The 17,812-nt window shown below is 44.9% G+C and overlaps 1 protein-coding gene across 7 annotated transcripts in view; it reads right to left on the reverse strand.

The window, feature by feature from the left end:
• FRMD4A (FERM domain containing 4A) overlaps positions 1-17,812 on the reverse strand; it is a 367,728-nt gene that overhangs the window by 42,443 nt on the left and 307,473 nt on the right. For all 7 annotated transcript variants that reach the window (XM_036400308.1, XM_036400309.2, XM_036400310.1 and 4 more), the window contains 3 exons: positions 16,579-16,644; positions 16,301-16,358; positions 14,402-14,488 (listed from right to left, as the gene is read on the reverse strand). In XM_036400308.1, coding sequence (XP_036256201.1) covers positions 14,402-14,488; positions 16,301-16,358; positions 16,579-16,644 — 211 coding nt within the window. The remainder of the gene's footprint in view (positions 1-14,401; positions 14,489-16,300; positions 16,359-16,578; positions 16,645-17,812) is intronic.

Below are 17,812 nucleotides of genomic sequence, written 5' to 3' on the forward strand. Positions count from 1 at the left end.
GGCCCCGCTGCCCGCGGCCGGCTCGGTGCTCGGGGCGGGCGGGGAAGGGCGCCGCTTTCACTTCGCGGGGCCAAATGTGTTGAAGACATACAAACCCCGGGCAAACCGGGATTCCACTACATTTTCCTCGGAGGGCTGGCACCTGGCGTGGTGCATCGGCCTCTGGCACAGCAGGCTCTCCCCGGCGTGAAGGAGATGAGATCCCCGCTCCACCCCAGTGCTAATACCCAGCTCTGCTTTTATCCACGTAAAACTGGCAGGAGCATGAGCCGAGTGGAGTTTATCTGTCCCAGGTGCTGTCAGACTCGTGGTGGCGATGCCCAAGGCTCCAGGTGCTCCCAGCGGTACAAAACACGGCAATGAGCAGGTCATATCTCAGCCTCTGTTTTACAGGCTGCCCTGCCGGGATATCTCAGAGCAGCATTGGGACAAAGGCAACACTACCACCAAGGGGAAACTGAGGCACGAAGCTTTTCATGGGAGTGAAATGCGGCGTTTGCCCTCGCCCCTGAGTCAGCCTGGGCCAGCCCTGGAGGACTCTGCGTGTTCCTGGGCAGCGGGACGCGCTTACACACGGCCCCTGTGCTCACACTGCTCAGTGAAATAACACCCATCTCCCAGGCAGGAGGGCGGACCGACCTCAGGACAGCGCGAAGGACGCGGTGACAGCGAAATACTGCCAGCTCCGCAAACTATCACACCGTCACCACTGCGGGCAGCTCCACCACTGCCTCTTCCTTACAAATGAGTAAGCTAGAATCCAAACCCTGGCTTCCAGGCTGCCAATCCACAGCGGGGAGGCATCCTCCACCTCCCTTGGCATCTCGGATTTCGGCTTCCCTGCATTGCCCGTAGCAAGCAGCAGGGCTGGGGAACGTAGCCCCGCTGCTGGGGAGCACAGGCAGCAGCGCTTTCCCTGATTTACACTCCCTCTGCCACTCCAAGTAGCTTCTGTGGAGTTCCTGTCCTACCCCCGAGGAAGGCGCTGGCTCCTGACACGCCGAGATAAGCCTCGGCTGCCAGTGTCAGCGCTCTGGAGATAAGTAAACAGGAGGCGTAATTTGATTTGCACTGATATAGCTGCTGGTGGAGCTGAAATCTCGAGAATAAAACAAACCTCAGAGAGGACCCAAAATTTTCTCCTTGCTGGTATTTCAGGGGCAGCAAAATTGAAAATATTTGTTAAAGTTTCCAAGCAAGGTTGGGGTTTTTTTTCCTCTCTTTTTTTTTTTTTTTCCTTTCTATTACAGGGTGCTTATGGAAGGAAGGGTAGGGATTAAGAAGGGCACTGAGCTACTCCATATTCTAGGGTTGTCCACATTGCTGAGGGGGTAGAGGAAGAAGGGAGCCAGGAGAGATGGGAAGTCTGAAAGGCTGAGTTACATTGTCCTTAGGGGATTATTTTATTCCTCCACTGGAAATATTAATTGCTGCATAAAACTTGTAAACACCAAACGAAGCACAGAAACACCCATTATTTTACCCACAGAGGGAGGATAGACACAGAGTGAAAGGGTTAAGCCGGGAGCTGAAGTCTGACTCCTCTTTAAGTGCCTGGCTTCAAAGGCATGAAAAGGAAGTTTGGGGCCTTAACTCCCACAGACAACAACTGGGGTCAAGCTGAAAACATCCCTCCATGCTTCCAGATGCCCATCTGCAAGGCGGGGAGGACAAGGCGGCTGTGCTGCACGGCATGTGCAGAGGACGTGTTTGGGAGGCGTTCAGACATGTGGAACGCATAAGAGTCTAAAAAGCCAGCAGATCACACCCTTCAGAAAATACCCCTCTGTCCCCAGGTCCCCCGTTGTCATTTATGACTAAACTTCGGCGTGGCGCAGAAGGAATTTGAAGCTTTCCTGAGCTGCTGGCAGCTGCTCTGTTTGGATGCTGTCCTGCCCATCCTCCTCCTCTGTCTCTGCTGGACTGTCCCCTGTGCTCAGATCCTTTTCTATTTTACCCTCTCTGCTACCAAATCTCACAGTGCTGTTTGCTAAGGGAAGCTCTGTTTCTCGTTTCTCTTCTATGATTAACTCCAACTGTCCAAACACACAGGGCTCTGGGGAAGCTGTTCAGATGCCCAAATGTAGGCATGGAGTGCCCTTTTCCATGCCCCAGGGTTCCCTGCCTGGCCCCTGGCTGCTGCCCCGGGTGGGAGGCAGCCTGACATAGGTCCGGTGCTGTATCTGCCAGCCCCACGCAGATGTCTTGGATCACCAGCGGTGCCTAAAACAGCATTAGACACCTACGTTTTGGGCACTGGAGCAGCTCCCCAGATTGCTGTATTTTTATATTTAGCTTTGTTGTTTTTCTTGGCAGAAGGAGGCAAATCCAGACTCTTGGGAGGGAGGGGGTGGAAGTGACCCCACAACCTAAGTTTGTGTCTTTTATTCCATAGCTCTGCTCTCCCAAATGTACATGTGTGTTTTACCACTGCTGTAATTGTGCTCCATTTGCTCCCCAAGTATTATTCTACAGTGTCCCACTCCTTTTTCCCACATTGATCTGAGAGGTCTCCCCCTTCCTATAGAAAAGGAAACCAATCTGCAAAAATGTGAATACCCACAAGAAAGTATCCACTTTCCTGTTAGCTGATCACAATCCCTCCAGAGAAACAAAGCCAAATGTGCCCCTTCAGCCAGACCTCCTAATGTAAGCAAGCTGTTCCCTTCACCAGTTGCCCGCCTTATGTATGGTCTCAAATTGATGTTGTTAATGCAGTGACAGATGCACAAGGTGCCATTAGTAGGTCTTCCTAAATGGAAGCATAATTTTTACCCATCAAGATCCTTTTACCACGCTGGTGCTTGCAACCTTCACTGGGGAATTGAGCCCCAGCAGGGAGCTGGTCGTAATTTCAACAGGATCTTGTGGAAATGCAGTGACAACAGATGCATGCTGGTTTTGGGGCTGGTTTGAGTCAAAGCATCCATGTTCATGGCAGGTTTGCCTCTCCCTGCACTGAGGCTGGGTCTGGTTTTGGGTTATTTGGCTTACGATTGTCTTTAGTTAATTTCCTGGGCTGAATCTATTGCCTGCACGTGTGGGTGGGACAACTTGTATTGGTTTTACTGGGATTGCATCAGAGGTGCAATGACCGACCCTTTGACAAAGAGTACTTCAGCAGGGACTGGGACAGCATCTCCCCAAACACACTGGAACTGGAGCTTAGGAGAAAGTCAATCATTAACACAAGCTTGGAGCACAGTTCCCCTGCCCTTGAGTAGCTGCCTTCACTCAGTGCCTGCAGACAAGGGGACAAATAGCAGTGCAGAGGGCCAAGTCTGTGATGTGGTGGTTTGCCTGCTGGGTTCTCTTCTGAGGTCAGCAGCTCCTTTTGGATCATGCAGCACTGGGCAGCTTTCAGACGGGAACAATTTTTGGTAGCGGCCATCATTACAGGCTGCACATGAGATGATTTAATTTTCAACAAATACTTAAGGAAGTATCCATGTGACTGGCTTTTGAGCACAGCTGCACACTCACACATGCATGTTAAAGGGGCTAGTAAAAGAGGAGAAAATAATTACCCTTATTAATAAAATAATTACCCTTTGAAAAAGAGAAATTAAGATATTAAGAAAATAATTACCCTTATTCCCTCCTCCTCCAAGGGGCCTGTCCCCACCATGATCTCTGTTTCATCATGCCAATAAAACTGGAACTGACACTATCACTTGAATTTGAAAAACTGCTTTTCAACTTGTGAACATTCAAGGAATAACTGTTCCCCATCAGACCACATGCACTGCTTAAAATGTGTTGCGGTGGGTGGGGAGGGCATGATGGGGAAACCAGTGCCAGAAATGGCTTCTACAAAGCTGGCACCTTAGAAGAGGAGCCAGGAGAGAGATCTGAGTGCTGCATGGTGCACTGTGGAGAATTCAGGTGCAAGCTACAGGAGTTTTCTCACTGGAAACTCCTTCCAAGAGGCTGGCAAGCTTGCCAGGCACCAGATGTTTGCGACTAGTTACAAAGAGCTGCAGTCAAAACCCTTCAGACGCAATCTCCTTTTGTGAGCACACTTGTGGTTTGCTGGCTGGTCTGTAATTAAGCTGAGCCTGGAGGAGAGGGGGCCCAGGGATCTGCATGCATTTCAGCCATGTGGGTCTGAAGGATTTTTTACCATTTTTATTGACCATGCTGGTACTGAGGAGTTTGCCCATGCCAGGTGGTAGGGTCAGTGTCAGAGTACTTGAAAAATGCTGGAGGTTCGTGATAAAGCAGGGAATGTCTTCTGTGAATGAAATAGCAAGGATTGCTTCTGGCTTGGTCACTCATGGCCTGGGTGACCTGGACTTTTGGAGAGGTGTGGGGACCTGAGCTGATGCAAGGCAAGGCACTGGGCTGTGCTCTGTCCCTTTGTGCTCAGGGAGCCTTGCTGGAGTATTCAGTGCAAGTACTGTGCCATTCATTTGGGAGCCCCTGGCAGTAATGAGGCTGTTGCTTGTTCTGTGTTGCCCTTCAGCTCAGGCACAGGACAGAGGGAGTTGCTGAAGGCCAGCACTGGAGGTTGGTGCACAGTGCTCTCTGGACTATGGTACCTAGAGAAGCATGCCCAAACGGTACCTTTTGGAATAATTCCAAATCCTGAGGCTGGGGTACGAGGTTCCTGATACTGTTTTCTGCCTGCTGTGCCCAGGAGAGTCAGACTCGGTACTGAACTGGGGAATGTGCACTATGGCTGGGCATGCTGTGGGGACACAGTGTGAGCCATTTTGCATTTGGTCTCTTAACAAACAAATATAAATGCCCAGGAGTCTCATTTTCTTTCTTTTTTCTGTGTGCTGAATCACCTGAGATGAGGCACAGGTTGAATGCACACACTCTCAAGGGTTTCAGCATGCTTGGTGGCTGTTCAGAATCAAATCATCTGCAGAAATCTATAGAGGATCTACCTGCTGTTAGCTCTGTTTTATAACCCAAAGGGGATTTACAAAGAAGATGGAGACAGACTTTGCTCAGAGGTGCCCAGTGAAAGTATAAGAGGCAATAGACACAGGCTGCAGGGTTGCAGCAAGGGAAATTATTAGAAGATCTATAAATTAAAACCCCCAAGTCCCAAAACAATCGGTGCAAGTGGTCAAACACTAGGGTCATGAGTAACCAGATCAAACTCTGAAGGTGGCTCAACTTTTAGCAGGAGGTTGGACTAGAGACCTCCAGAGGCATTTCTGACCCATATTTTTCTTTGATTCTAAAGATCTAATAAATGACCAACTGTAATTGCTGTTGGACTTGCTGTCCTATAAGGCATCTCCCAGTCCTTCAAGTCTTGCCACGTCCTAGATGATTAATGCCTTGTTAAATCACACTATGCAGAAGGAACAATCATCCCTCCAAATGCATGCACTACCACCCAGACTGGATACTCTGAATAGCTTTTAGGAAAGGCAGAGAAATAATGTGGAGCATTTCTAACACTTCCAATGCAACCCCTTCCCTTGCCTACACTATGGGCAAGAGCCAGCACTGGATGATATCCCAATACTAAAACTGGTATTAAACAATGGAACTAAAACAATGACAGTATTTTCACACAGCTTGCATGAGTGAAGCTACAAACTCCCAAGTCTTTCGTCCCGCAGCTTAAAGACAAAACAAACATAACGAAAAAAATTCCTCCTTGGAAATGTAATTTCCTCCACTGAACAAACCAGCAAGCTAAATTCTAGGAGCTGAGTGATGCAGGAGGTCAGAGTGGAGGTTGTGAGAGGTCCCTTTTGGCCTTAAACTCTATGGAAATCACAGCTCCAGAGTAGTCAATGGCAGTTTTGTCCCAGTGATTTCAGTGGGGCCATGGTTTCCAGACATGGATTTGTGTTCTGCCTCAAGCCAACCCTGCTCCCATCAATCATACCTCTGTCGAACTAGTTAGAGTGAAGGAGGAAGGACTTGGTCCAGGCAGAACAGCACCATCTTAGCTCAAACAAATGGGCTCTTGTTTCAGGGGCAGATTTACCAAGAGATTTCGTGGGCTGTCACCTGTGAATTAGTGTGACCCACTGCTGAGGGTGCCCCTGGGTCATGAGATGGGGATGCCATGGCACCACAACTTAGTCCTCCATCCTACCACACTTCCATTCATTCCTTTATTTTTATTAGTTTGGGGTATTTTTTTTTCTTTCGCTTCTCAAAACAAGGAAAAAAAAATAAAAGAAAAGATTTCCTGAGTGATTTGATGTGGGAAAAGCCCTACCAATGATCTTCCCAGAGGCTTGCCGTCCTCCCTTCCCTCATGGAATGAGAGAATGGCTTGGCTAAGTGGGACTTTCAGTGGTCTGTCAGCAATCCCAGCTCACTATCTAATTACTTCTTCGCCTCAGGCTTCAGGCCTCTTGTTTTGCCAAATAGACAAACAATTTCTGGTCCAATTTGAGATCCCTTTTGCTGTGTGCTGTTCTTGTGGGACTACACCACCCCAGCAAACATTTCTGGCTTGAACAAACACAAATTGCATCTAGGTCTATATAATAAACCACTCTGCATTTATTTCCATTATGGAAACACAATTCCCTATTAAATTTCTAAGTGGCTTATTGGCTCAGAGAGACAGCAGAGCATCAGATCACAGAGGGAAGAGCTGCTATTTGGACAAAGCATTATTTGTCTAAATAAATGCAACTTGATATTTGTGTCTGTAACTGTACACAGACTGGGAGATTAGACTTTGACTTTATATACAACCAAATCCACTTTCACTGCACATATATATCTGGTAGCTGCTGTTAGATTGTGCATTGCTTGTCACCATGCTCTGTGTGTCTAAATTAATAGATCTACAAAGAACCTTTTTTCCCTGATTGGTTTAAGTTAAATTTTCTCCCTTTTATTCTCTGAAAGGACATCAAAGTGACTGGATCTTTCTGCATTGAAGAGTTCTCCTTTCTGGCACCAAGTATTAGATAAAGGATGCCCAGTCTGTAGCCTATGAATCAGCTGTGGCACCCTAGAAGGATTTATGCCGCCCACAAACCATTACTGCTACTCTCTAGTCTAAAGATCCTCCTGTCTTCTCCAGTGGCTTGGCTGAAGTACCTCTGTCTTGGAACCAAAATTCAGGAATCACCATTCCCATCCCATGCTGCTGTGGCAGTGCACAGTAGTTGGTGGGACTGAAAATACTCCCGTGATGCTGGGTGTCTGCACAGGGGGTGCCATGGCAGCAGCAATCCCACTCTCATGGTGATGGCTGCAGTGAACCTTCCGAGCCTCCTGCCCAGGCCCCTGACCAAAGGTGCCTCATAGCCACAACCACAGAGTAATGGGACCCCTGCCTGGCTTCATCTGATGGTAAAAGTGCCCAGGCCTTTGGAGCAGCCCTGGTGAGCTAAGAGACAGCATCTGAGCAGGGTGGGGTGTGGAGGAGCCTGCTACCACTTCGGAGCCAAGCATAAGTGCTCAAGGAGTTTTCAATCTCTCTCCAGATCTCCACCCTAACTCCAGGGCTCTGAGGTCCAATTTGTTTCACTTTGTGCTGTCGGAGTGATTTGTCTTTGCATCTTGTTGAAGTTCCTGCTGTGTGCTGCAGAATCATTTAAGACTTGGCTGCTGCTTTTACACAGAATCACTCTTTAAGACCTGAATACGACAAAGGACTTAGAGAAGGGAGTTTTATTTTGATGGGACTACTCCTATATTTAATGGTAACCATGGGCTTGACTTGGCTAGATCATGGGATGGGATGTCATGCTCTAGCCTTTCTGAATTTGAATTCTCACAGAAAACCCTGGGAACCAAATGTCTAATGGTATCACCACAGCACACTAAACCACCAGAATAGTGCTGATTTCTTTATAAAGCAGCAGTGCCTAAGACTATGTATTAATGTTTGCAAGCATTGTAGTTGATAAAACTACTTATTTACCTACATAATGGAAACTGAGCATGACTATTGCATGATTCTAAAAAGTTCATTTACCTAGACAATCTGCTCACCTGTCTGAAATCAGCCCTGTTTGGGAGACACACCAAAGCAAATTTTTACCAACTTTTATGAGGAGAAAAAAGTGGGGATGATGACCTTATACCCAACTGTTAATTCATCCTGGTTCAACCACGACAAATTTCATGCAGTTGAACTCCTTCTAACTTGTTCTGAGCTGTGAAGCTCTTGTCTCACTCCACAAAGTTACTGTGTAGGTTAATGCTGCTTCTTTCTCTGGCTGCAGTGATTTATGCAGCCTGTATCCATGTCCAGCTCCTACAGCTTTGCTGTAGGATACTGATTGTGGGTCAGATGGTGAGTGGGATTGGGAGCTGATCGAGGCTGAGAGTGACCATTTTTTATGGCTGCATGATGCTAAGCCAGCTGATCCCTTCTCTGGAGCAGTTTCCTTCCCAACTGCACAGCTATACCAGCTCAGGATGGCTGAGGAGGGGGCCCAGGGGAGGAAGTGAGCAGTGGGGGCAGGATTGTGATGGGGGAGGAGAGTGCTGAAGGCCACTTCAGCTAATACTGCTGCCAAAAGAAATGTTCACTGAATCACAGCCCAGTGGCATGTCCAGCCAAATCCTGTGGAAGTTCTCAGTGTCAGGGACATAATCCTGCTTTCCAGCCCAGTGCACTTGGATGTCATTTATTCAGCTCCCAGTGTGTTTGGCAGCTCTTTGGCACAGTGGTAAGGCATGGAGTAGTGGGTGCTGAAAGGGGAAGTGCCTGGTGCTGGATGGTAGAAACCCCAAACTGAGGGCAGACAGCAGAAAAAAAGGTGCTGGTGAGAACATGGTCTCCTGTCTTATGGGGATAGAATAGGGCATTTCTGCAGGGAAAGGCTTTAAACTGTGCCTGCTTTTCAGTGTTTGCAGGCCTGGGTATTATGTTTTAAGAAAGAAATTGGGTGAGCAACCTCTCTCTAGGAGAAGGAACAGCATGGTAAGGAACCTCGCTTTGTATACGTCTCCCTCCTTCCATGCTCCACATTTCCAAATACTAAACCAAGACTGAATTACTGCACTATAAAATGAGTTGAACCCACCGTGACCTGAAGACTGGTTCAGTTTACAGCCAAGTCCATAACCCAAGAAGCACAAGGGATCAGCAAGGGGAAGAGAAATGAAAGCACAGAGCAGAAGGAGTCAGCAGGTAGTCCTTAACAGCCTGCTAATCACACTGAATAATTTATTACAGCAGTGCCACTGAGACTCCATGAGCTTTCAAACCAGTATTTCCTGGAAATGGTTTCTGCTCATTTTTTATCATTTGTAAATTTGAAATCTTTTATCCCTGTCTGCAATGCAAAGGTGTTTGCAAAGGTCCTAGGAAATGACGAGGAGCCCAATGAAACATGAGTCCAATACATTTTCTGACCTCACTTGATTCTGGATGCCCTAGAGAAAGTCCAGCCTGTTCTGAATACACCCTGTGGATCAGCAGCATGCCAGTGAGAGGAGTGAGACACATGCTCCATACCTCTGACAACAGGAACCAACTTGGTGTCAAATCAAACACCCTCCTTGAACATGGGGATTTATAACCCCTCCCAAAATCCTCTCTGAAAATAACCAACCCCATGTTCAAACCCTGGATGGAAGGTCACACTTTTAGTGCTATCTTCAATCCTTCTGAGCTCTCAGCCTCTATTGTATCATGTGGCAAGGAGGTGTGCAAGTGAATTGGGCTCCCTGTAACTAATTTGAATTTCATGTTTCTTTTGCCTTTTTGACTCTCCCTGTGTTCTATGATCAGTTAGGCAGAGAGCAATTTGTCAGCTTCCTCCTCCCCATCATTCACTACTTTCTGTACATTTCACATCAATCCTTACTTTACGTTTTTTTAAGTTACTGGTCTGTCATTCCTTCACCACAGGAAGCACAAGTTTAACCACTCCATCAATGCAATTACTGACTTGACAATGGTTCATTATGCCCTAAAGCAGACAGGATCTATTTGTTTTGCAATAAAGCAGCTCTTAATTAGGCTATTGCTCCTCCTGTGTAAATATCTCATTTTGCCTCTGGAATTGGGAAAGTTCACTCTATCTCTTGTTGTTTGGAAAAGGCCAAGTGGCACTGGCCAGCAATCTTTCACTTTCTGGACACAATTAATGTACTGATTACTTTGCTCATGCTTCTCACAAGCTGGTGATTTTTCTCTGATCAGACACTAAAACCTACTGAATTTACTTGTGCTCTGCATTGCTTGGTAGGATGGGCCCAACTGGCCTTTTTTTTTGCATGTTTAAATGGGAAGTCAACCCAACTTTTGCTTTGGATTCATGATGACACTACAAACTAAAAATCAAATTCTTTGACATGAGAACCCAAAGACTGTTCTATAGACCTTATGGAAAGTGACAGAGCATTCTCACAGCATGCTTCATTTAATCTCAGAGAAAGGGTAATGCTGAGAAGAAATGGCAGAAACTGGTAGCTGTCATAAGGAAATTTTTTGTCAAGTTAAATTAATGTCTGAATTTTGTGATGCCTCACATTTTATCTTATTTCTAAAAACCTTTATTCCCTTTGGGTTCTCTTCAGTAACCAGATAATGCAAGCAGTGATAATGTTTATGAGTCTGAGAAAAAAGGCTCACTTGAGGTTTCACTGCCACTAGCTTTCTATAGAAGAAAATGAGATAACACTGTATAGACGTATCTCTTACAAAGCAACTAAACATTACCAGACTCTCCTTTAAGGTAATTTTATTTTTGGTGATAAGTTAAACATTTTCTCCGTCTTTTTATCTGCCATATGGAAGTCCTTTGGCTGACTTTGTTAATCATTCACTCTTCAGTTTGGAGTTAATTGTTTACTAACTGTTAAGCTGTTTGCACTAAAAAATGCCTTTGGGCTCTTAAATCAGTGGGAATATCTCACTGGAACAGCAGAGATATGCCTGGTGCTACTACTTGGGTGTGCAGATCTCACAGCTCCAGGCTACACTGCTGCTCTTTGTGTACAGGTCTCTGGGGATGGAGGGGAGTCACATCCCTGTGTGCTGGTTAAAATGGACACACAGCACTCACAGACAAATGCTCACACTGGGCTGCTGCAGTGCCTTGGCTTTCTTTACAGTTGCTCTGAAATTCAAGCAAAAAACCCTCCAATGACCCTTCACTGAAAATGATGGGTTTGGTCTTTTCACAAGAAGGGGTTTGTAGAAGCTAAGTTTAACATAGAGGGAAATGGATTCTGTCCACCTTGGAAGCTGTGAGCTGCTTCTACACAAATGACACTGGTTCTGCAAGCCCAGCATCCAGAATGCCTCAAATATATGGTTGGCAGGACAGCAGCCATCTTTCCACACTTGATACTCCCTTCTTGTTGAGCTGGAGTCTTGGATTTTGTGTAGTATACCAAAACTTTTGCAATTGTTTCGTACCCAAGAATGAATAGCCAGTCCCCTCATAGGGCCCAAATTTGCACTACAACAGGCAGCATTCAAGGGGGAGCTTTTGACAGGGCTTGCTGTCTGTGAGCTGGTCCTCAACTGACAGAAGAAAAATGATGACCCTCAAAGTGATGGCTTTGGGTAGATTCAGGGCTTCCACAAAATTCAAGTATAGGCAGGAAGAATATAAAAATAGAAACACAGAGACACATTAGTCTCTGCAGTCTAGGTACAACTGCATTCCAGTTTAATAGCCCTGCATTCCCACCTGAACCACCCAGGACTAGGTGCCAGATACCCATCTCAGCTGCATCCCCAGTAATGCTGGAGAACTTGGTGCTTGAGTGAGAACAGTGCAAGCAGGATGAGGTTCTGGCCTTGCATTAGCCTCAATTCCCCTCTCCAGTCTCATCTAACTTGCTGACAAACCTGGTTAGTTTTCTAGAGACACATGGCTGATTTACTCCAGCAATTTAATGAAATCATGATTTTGAGTGACTGCTAATGGGATAGCCCCAGATAGGTTCAGCTGCTTAGTGTGTGTTACAGTTTTACTCAAAAGCACAAGAAGCATGGAAATCTATCTAGGATGACATATAGGAAAACATTACAATCTCCCTCATAAGACAAGCAAGGTTTTTATATGCACTAAATATAAATGTCTTGATTTCAGCTGGTTTCTTGCTAAAATTCTCTCTGTAAGTTTTCAATTTGTTTCTGGCATCGGCAGTGTGCAGGAACAAAATATTAAAGATCAGAAAAAGCCATAATCTCTTTCCCCCTCCCCACTAATTTTACCTTGCAGAAAGTTCAGTGAAGTTTACCCCTCCCATCTGCACAGCAAAGACTTGAAGCAGCACATGCTGGTGCAGTGAAATGAATCAGATACTGTGGCAGGCTGCTCCCAGATACCAGGGTTATCGAGTGCAATTTTACAATCTAATTAGCAAGAGGATTAAACACTATGCCTCACTGAGGCAGTTGATCTGCTCTTGCCAGAGGGGTTTTACCACCTGTGTAGGGTAAGAAGTCTTTTTACTTGCTCCACAGAAGGTAAAATCACTCCATGGAGAAATAATGAAGCCTCAGCCACTCTGTCCAAGTCCCATCCCTGATTTAGGCTGTTCATTTTGGAATAGCTCTGCCAACAGATGGGGTTTGCAAGCATCATGTAGCAGAGAAATGCTCATCTAGGCTGTCTTTTCACTGCTGTGGTCTCTGGATTGTGGCAATGGACAGATCCAAGCCTGAAATTCCTGCTTTCCCTTCCCACCCCACCTATCCTCACAGATAAATGACCACTTCTGCCACAGTTCTTAGTGGTTTATACATAAGGCAGCACCATTGTTTTGAGTCTGATGGATTTCATACATGATTTGCTGAGACCAAAAAAACTAATTCCCAGTAAAGAGAAAACCAGCACCCTATTTTTTTAGGGTTGCACTCAGAGAAGAAGGATCAGAGGTGCCTAAAGCCCCTGATTTGAGGTGCAGTGTGAGTGCTAGAGGTAGCCTAGTGGAAACACAGAGAGGCTGGTGAAGATTTAATCAGGTTCCAAAACCAATGCTACAGGGTAGATCACCTTGAACAGCTGAGAAGAGAAAGTAGAAAAGCTGAGAAAGGAGGCTTGATCCTTCTGGTGGAAATGTGTCTCCTCTCATGCAGTCAGAGCACCTGATCTCTCCTCTCCTTCCTTCTGATGCTCTCCACCAACCCTCTCATCCCAAGAGGGATGACAGTAATTACTATAATGTGTGAAAGCCTGAGTCCTGTCATGGCAGGGCACTAATTTCTTCCAAAGAAATGTTTGTATCCCTAAGACTTTTGAAGGCATCTTTTAAGTACATGTCTTCCCTGGGGGGTTGGCACTACTGAGATATGTGGGTGCAAACACCTAGCCTAGGCATGTTCTAAACTACCATATGTGAAGATGGCTTGCCCTGCAGGTAATGATTGATCCCAAATAGATGTGTCCTTTAGCCTTTGTGAAGACGTCCTTACTCTCCTTGTCCTTTCTTTTAATGAATAAAAGTCCCATTTACAGCCTTCAGTGAATAAAAGGCTAATTGATGCACCTCTTGTCTCTTGCTGCCTCCTTAGCAGTTCAGTTTTCTACCAAAACCTCGATTCTCAGTTCATTTTAATAGAAGATGCTCTCTGTGAGCACCAGGCAGTGTCCAACTTGAAAGCGACCACAGGAGGTGAAAGAAGAATTGGTACAGAAACAATGCAAAGACAAATACAGAACTCAATTCACTGTGGAAGCTTTTGCATCCACAGAAGAGCTGCCTAGTTGCTCGAAATCATCCAGTTCTGCAGGCTGCAAGCCAGCCTGAAGCCTTGCCTCCTGATGTCTCCACAGCTCTGCAGTGCAACAAACACTGCTGCTAACAGGCTCTACATTCCCACCTGCAGGCCTTGTGCTCAGGGATGAGGTTTTTTATATTAGATGGCATTTTATTTGGGAAAATCAGAACACACAGGTCCCCCTCATAGTCTGAGCTCAAGAATTAAAACTTCCCTTGCCTTTTTTTTAGGCATGTGTTGAAAGTCAACTTTCCCTGCTACCTTGACATTAACTCTTCAGTTAGGAAAATTGTTGCTTCTCAAATGTAATGCTGGTCCTGAGAAAATCATGTAATTTTGTAATATATGGAAGCAGTTTTCCTGTCTCTTCATCCCTTTCTCTCTCAGATCATTTATGGCTTGACAGTACAATATCAAGGGTTGGCTGAGCACCCCCAGTCCACCATTGCCAGTGAATGGAAGGCCTCCAGCACCTAAGAGGATCAGCCCTTGAGTTCCCATCTATGTCTTATGAAACGCACAAAAAAGAAACTTAAATTGCAAGATTAAGTGACACTTATTTCCTCCAAACCCCACAGCTTTTAATAAATTATGAGCTACTTTTGTCCATTAATTCTTTGCAGACATTGAGACAAGTTTGGGAGAAAACAAACATCCTTCAAAAATCACATGAATCAATGCCAGCATTTGGTGTACATCACACCCTTGACTCAAGCTATGACATGTGTGGCAAGCCCAGACCTTGGTAGAAAAGTAAACACTTACCTTTCTTGGTTTCACTTTATCATGGTAGTCATATTGAAAAATCCCCTTGTAGCTAAGTCCTAACCACCATGGAATTCCCTGCTTGTCCTGAAATGGAAAACAGAGGGAGTTATATTGAATATGATGGAGAAATGCTGGACTTTTCCTGTGTTGTTGCTCAAGATGAAGACTTGTTTCTAAGTAATATCTTTGAATGGGTGTTGTTAAATTTCCCCCTGCCGAGTTCCTGCAAGTCACAAAGCTCCACAGTGTTTAGAAGAGATCTGTTTCACTTTTGGCCATGACATATAAAACAATTTAAAATACATCACATGTGATCAAGTTACTCAAAATGCTGTCAGGGGTGCTGAGGAGGTTTGACATGGGTCCCTTGTGCAGTGGTGCATCCTCTTTCTCTTCCCTGTAAATTATTCAGTCTGAACACTCAGAGATTGGAGAGGAAGGAAAGCAAGTCACCCAGATGACTTGAATTATGTGGAGGGATTTTAGCATTAGACTTGAAAATGCAGCAGTAATGGGATCTGAGAGCTACCAAGTGATAAGGTCTGACAGGCTCAGACCCAACTGCTTTGTGTCTGAGTGTGCAATAAAATGTCCTTATGGAGTAATGGCTGATATCTGATCCCAGTCTCTGCAATTTACTGCGCTGAAGTTCTCAATGAAATTACATCTGTTCTGTTAATGTGATAGAGAATGGCAGGGTAAAACACAGCAAAACCAAACCCCCACATCAGGCAGAAGCAAACCCTATTATGTGCAATATTTGCTGCCTCATTGCTGCTCAGTGCTGCTTATTGACCATGGGGAGCTCACTGGAATTGCTCTCAAGTCTTTGCAGTATTGAACATCCAGCCCAATCCACTAGATTTTTCTCGCTCTAGAGCTGTCTAAGAGATCTGGATGCAAAGGGTTCTGGAGAGATCCTGTCCTCTGAGAAAAGATGAGGCTATTGCTTTTTTCCAAATAATAATAACAACTTTATTATTACATCCTATTAGCAGGAATAGACTAGAAACACATCTCCTGAGACAGGTACAGTCAGATATTTGTGTTTTTATAGTACCTCATGTGTACAAGACATAACAGATGCATGAAAAACCATATGATCTGTGCACAGAGATAATGATGAAACACATCAAAACTTCAGGGGTGATAAATGAGGGAATATGCTCTGGGGAATGTGGCTCTAGCTTTCTTTCCATGTTTATTGATTTCTCTACTTAAAAAACCCCAAACCTACACAGCTGGTCAGGCAGAGAAGTAATAATAATAATAATAATAATAATAATGATAATAATATGAGGCTGGAATTTTTGTGATAAATCATTAGACAAAAGAAATTAGGAACTTCATGAATAGCTGCATGAAGTCCACACAGAAGTGGAGAGCTGTTTGGGGGATAGAATGTGCTACCTATCTCTAGAGTACAAGACTCTTCTGGCACTAAAAAGATGTACAATCTCTATATCCATCTACATATCTCATGTCAAGGGAGCTACAGTATTCAGGTCATGGCTGGCCCTAAATAGGTGTTCATGGATCTGCCATCTGGGAAAGATCTGACCTCTTGGAGCTACAAAAAGGATTGTCTGCCAGAGATGTGTCTGGCTTGTCCCTTTGGTGGTGGTTCACTGGCATTGCCATGCTGCTGACTGAGCTGAACACTCCAGCACAATAGGACTGCAGGAGTTTTATCTCCAAGAACAGGATTTTCCTCTTTGGAACTGTATTTACTAAACATGCACACACAGCTGAAATAAGTTTATCCTACCTCAGGAAGTGAAACGAGACTTTAGTAGCAGTGTATTGTATTCTGAGAGCAGGATGGATGTTTGTACCTCTCTCCCTCCCTCTCCAACAAGAGTTTAATTCAGGGAAGGACCTTCTTGTAGCACGTACCTTTACTGCGTAATAATGCACTCCGTATGTTGGGAGGGACTCTACAATGCTCATGTAACTGCAAAACAACACAGAAGAGAATAATACATCTGAGAAGCTGAGAGGATGATCTGAAAAAAAACTTGGATAAGTAAATAATTACGCCAAGAAATACTTTAAAATGAAGCATTGTATGAGATGGGAAGCATAGTTACATATTGTAACTATGCTTTACAGTTCTGTTGAAATACTTCATAATAAGACAAAGGTCACAAAGAAATCATTCTTGTTTCACTTACTTCACAATTGCTTGACCTCTTGTCTGACCATTTAGTTTCTTGTAATGTTCAATGACTCGATCCTCACTGGAAAGGAAAAAAAGTTGGATGTTTTATATAATGGCATTATCATGACTGAAAATCTTGTCAAAAGCTGAAGAGATACTTCTGTTAACACAGTTACTGACTGATGGAACCAAAAGATGCCAAGCAAAACCATTAGATGAGGGGATTTGGTGCAGAGCATGGTAAGAAAAGGGGAAGTCACAGACTGAGCATAAAAATGGTTTTCTAAGAGCTGGGTCTCTGGAAGAACCCCTTTTCCTCACAAACATGGTACCTACTTGTACAGACTTTTCCCTCTCTGCATTTCTTTCCTTACCTACAAATGATACCCACAATACTACACTGAGGGCAAACAGATTTGTGTTGGAGATCTGCTTAAGATCTGCTTTGTCCTAACTGCTGTAACTTCTTTTCAAGCCCATCATGTCCTCTGAAAGATGGGCAGAACTGTGAGAAATTGGTGGCCAGTCACAGCCCTAAGACTTACAGGTCACTCAACTGCATAACTGCAGGTGCACCATTGGAAGTACTCTGGAGCAATCTCTCTCACAGGGAGCTAATTCCTAGTGTACACACAGGCAACAATAACAGCAGTGACAAGGGATTTTTCCAGGGCACTCAAACTTGAGTTTCTTTACTCCTAAAGTATTCATGTGCCTTTGCTTACTTTTGAGTTATACTAACTTGCATTCCCCCAGGCAACTCCTGGCTAAGCACTGGGAGCTGGCATGAGCTGGGGCCCATTTCCAACAGCTCCTTGGATACTAAGATCATTTTATGTTTTAGGAAGACATGAACCATGTCATCATGTGTTCCAAGGTGAACCATGGAGGCTGTTCCACATCAGTGGGCTTCTGTGTCAGACAACAATTCTGAGTGTGTGCCATAAGCAGTAGAGATGGAGCATCCAGGAGAGATCAGCATGACCCAAATGACAGGTTGAGAGACAAATATAAGTTCACTTTTAAAGAATTTCACTCATTCTTCTCCAGTGAATGGGCAGCAGAGCTATTTGATGCATACAATCAGCAGTGCCAGCAAGGTCACAGCAAGGCAAAATATAAGTCAAGGATCCAATGTAATGCACACAGGACCTGCTCTGCTACACTAGCATGACAGAACACTGAAGTCTTCAGGTTTAAAACCAATTTCTTGCTCTTTATTTTGTATTTTAATTTTGATTCTCAAG

This window comes from Molothrus ater, chromosome 5, assembly GCF_012460135.2.
Source record: "Molothrus ater isolate BHLD 08-10-18 breed brown headed cowbird chromosome 5, BPBGC_Mater_1.1, whole genome shotgun sequence".
NCBI classification, from domain to species: domain Eukaryota; kingdom Metazoa; phylum Chordata; class Aves; order Passeriformes; family Icteridae; genus Molothrus; species Molothrus ater.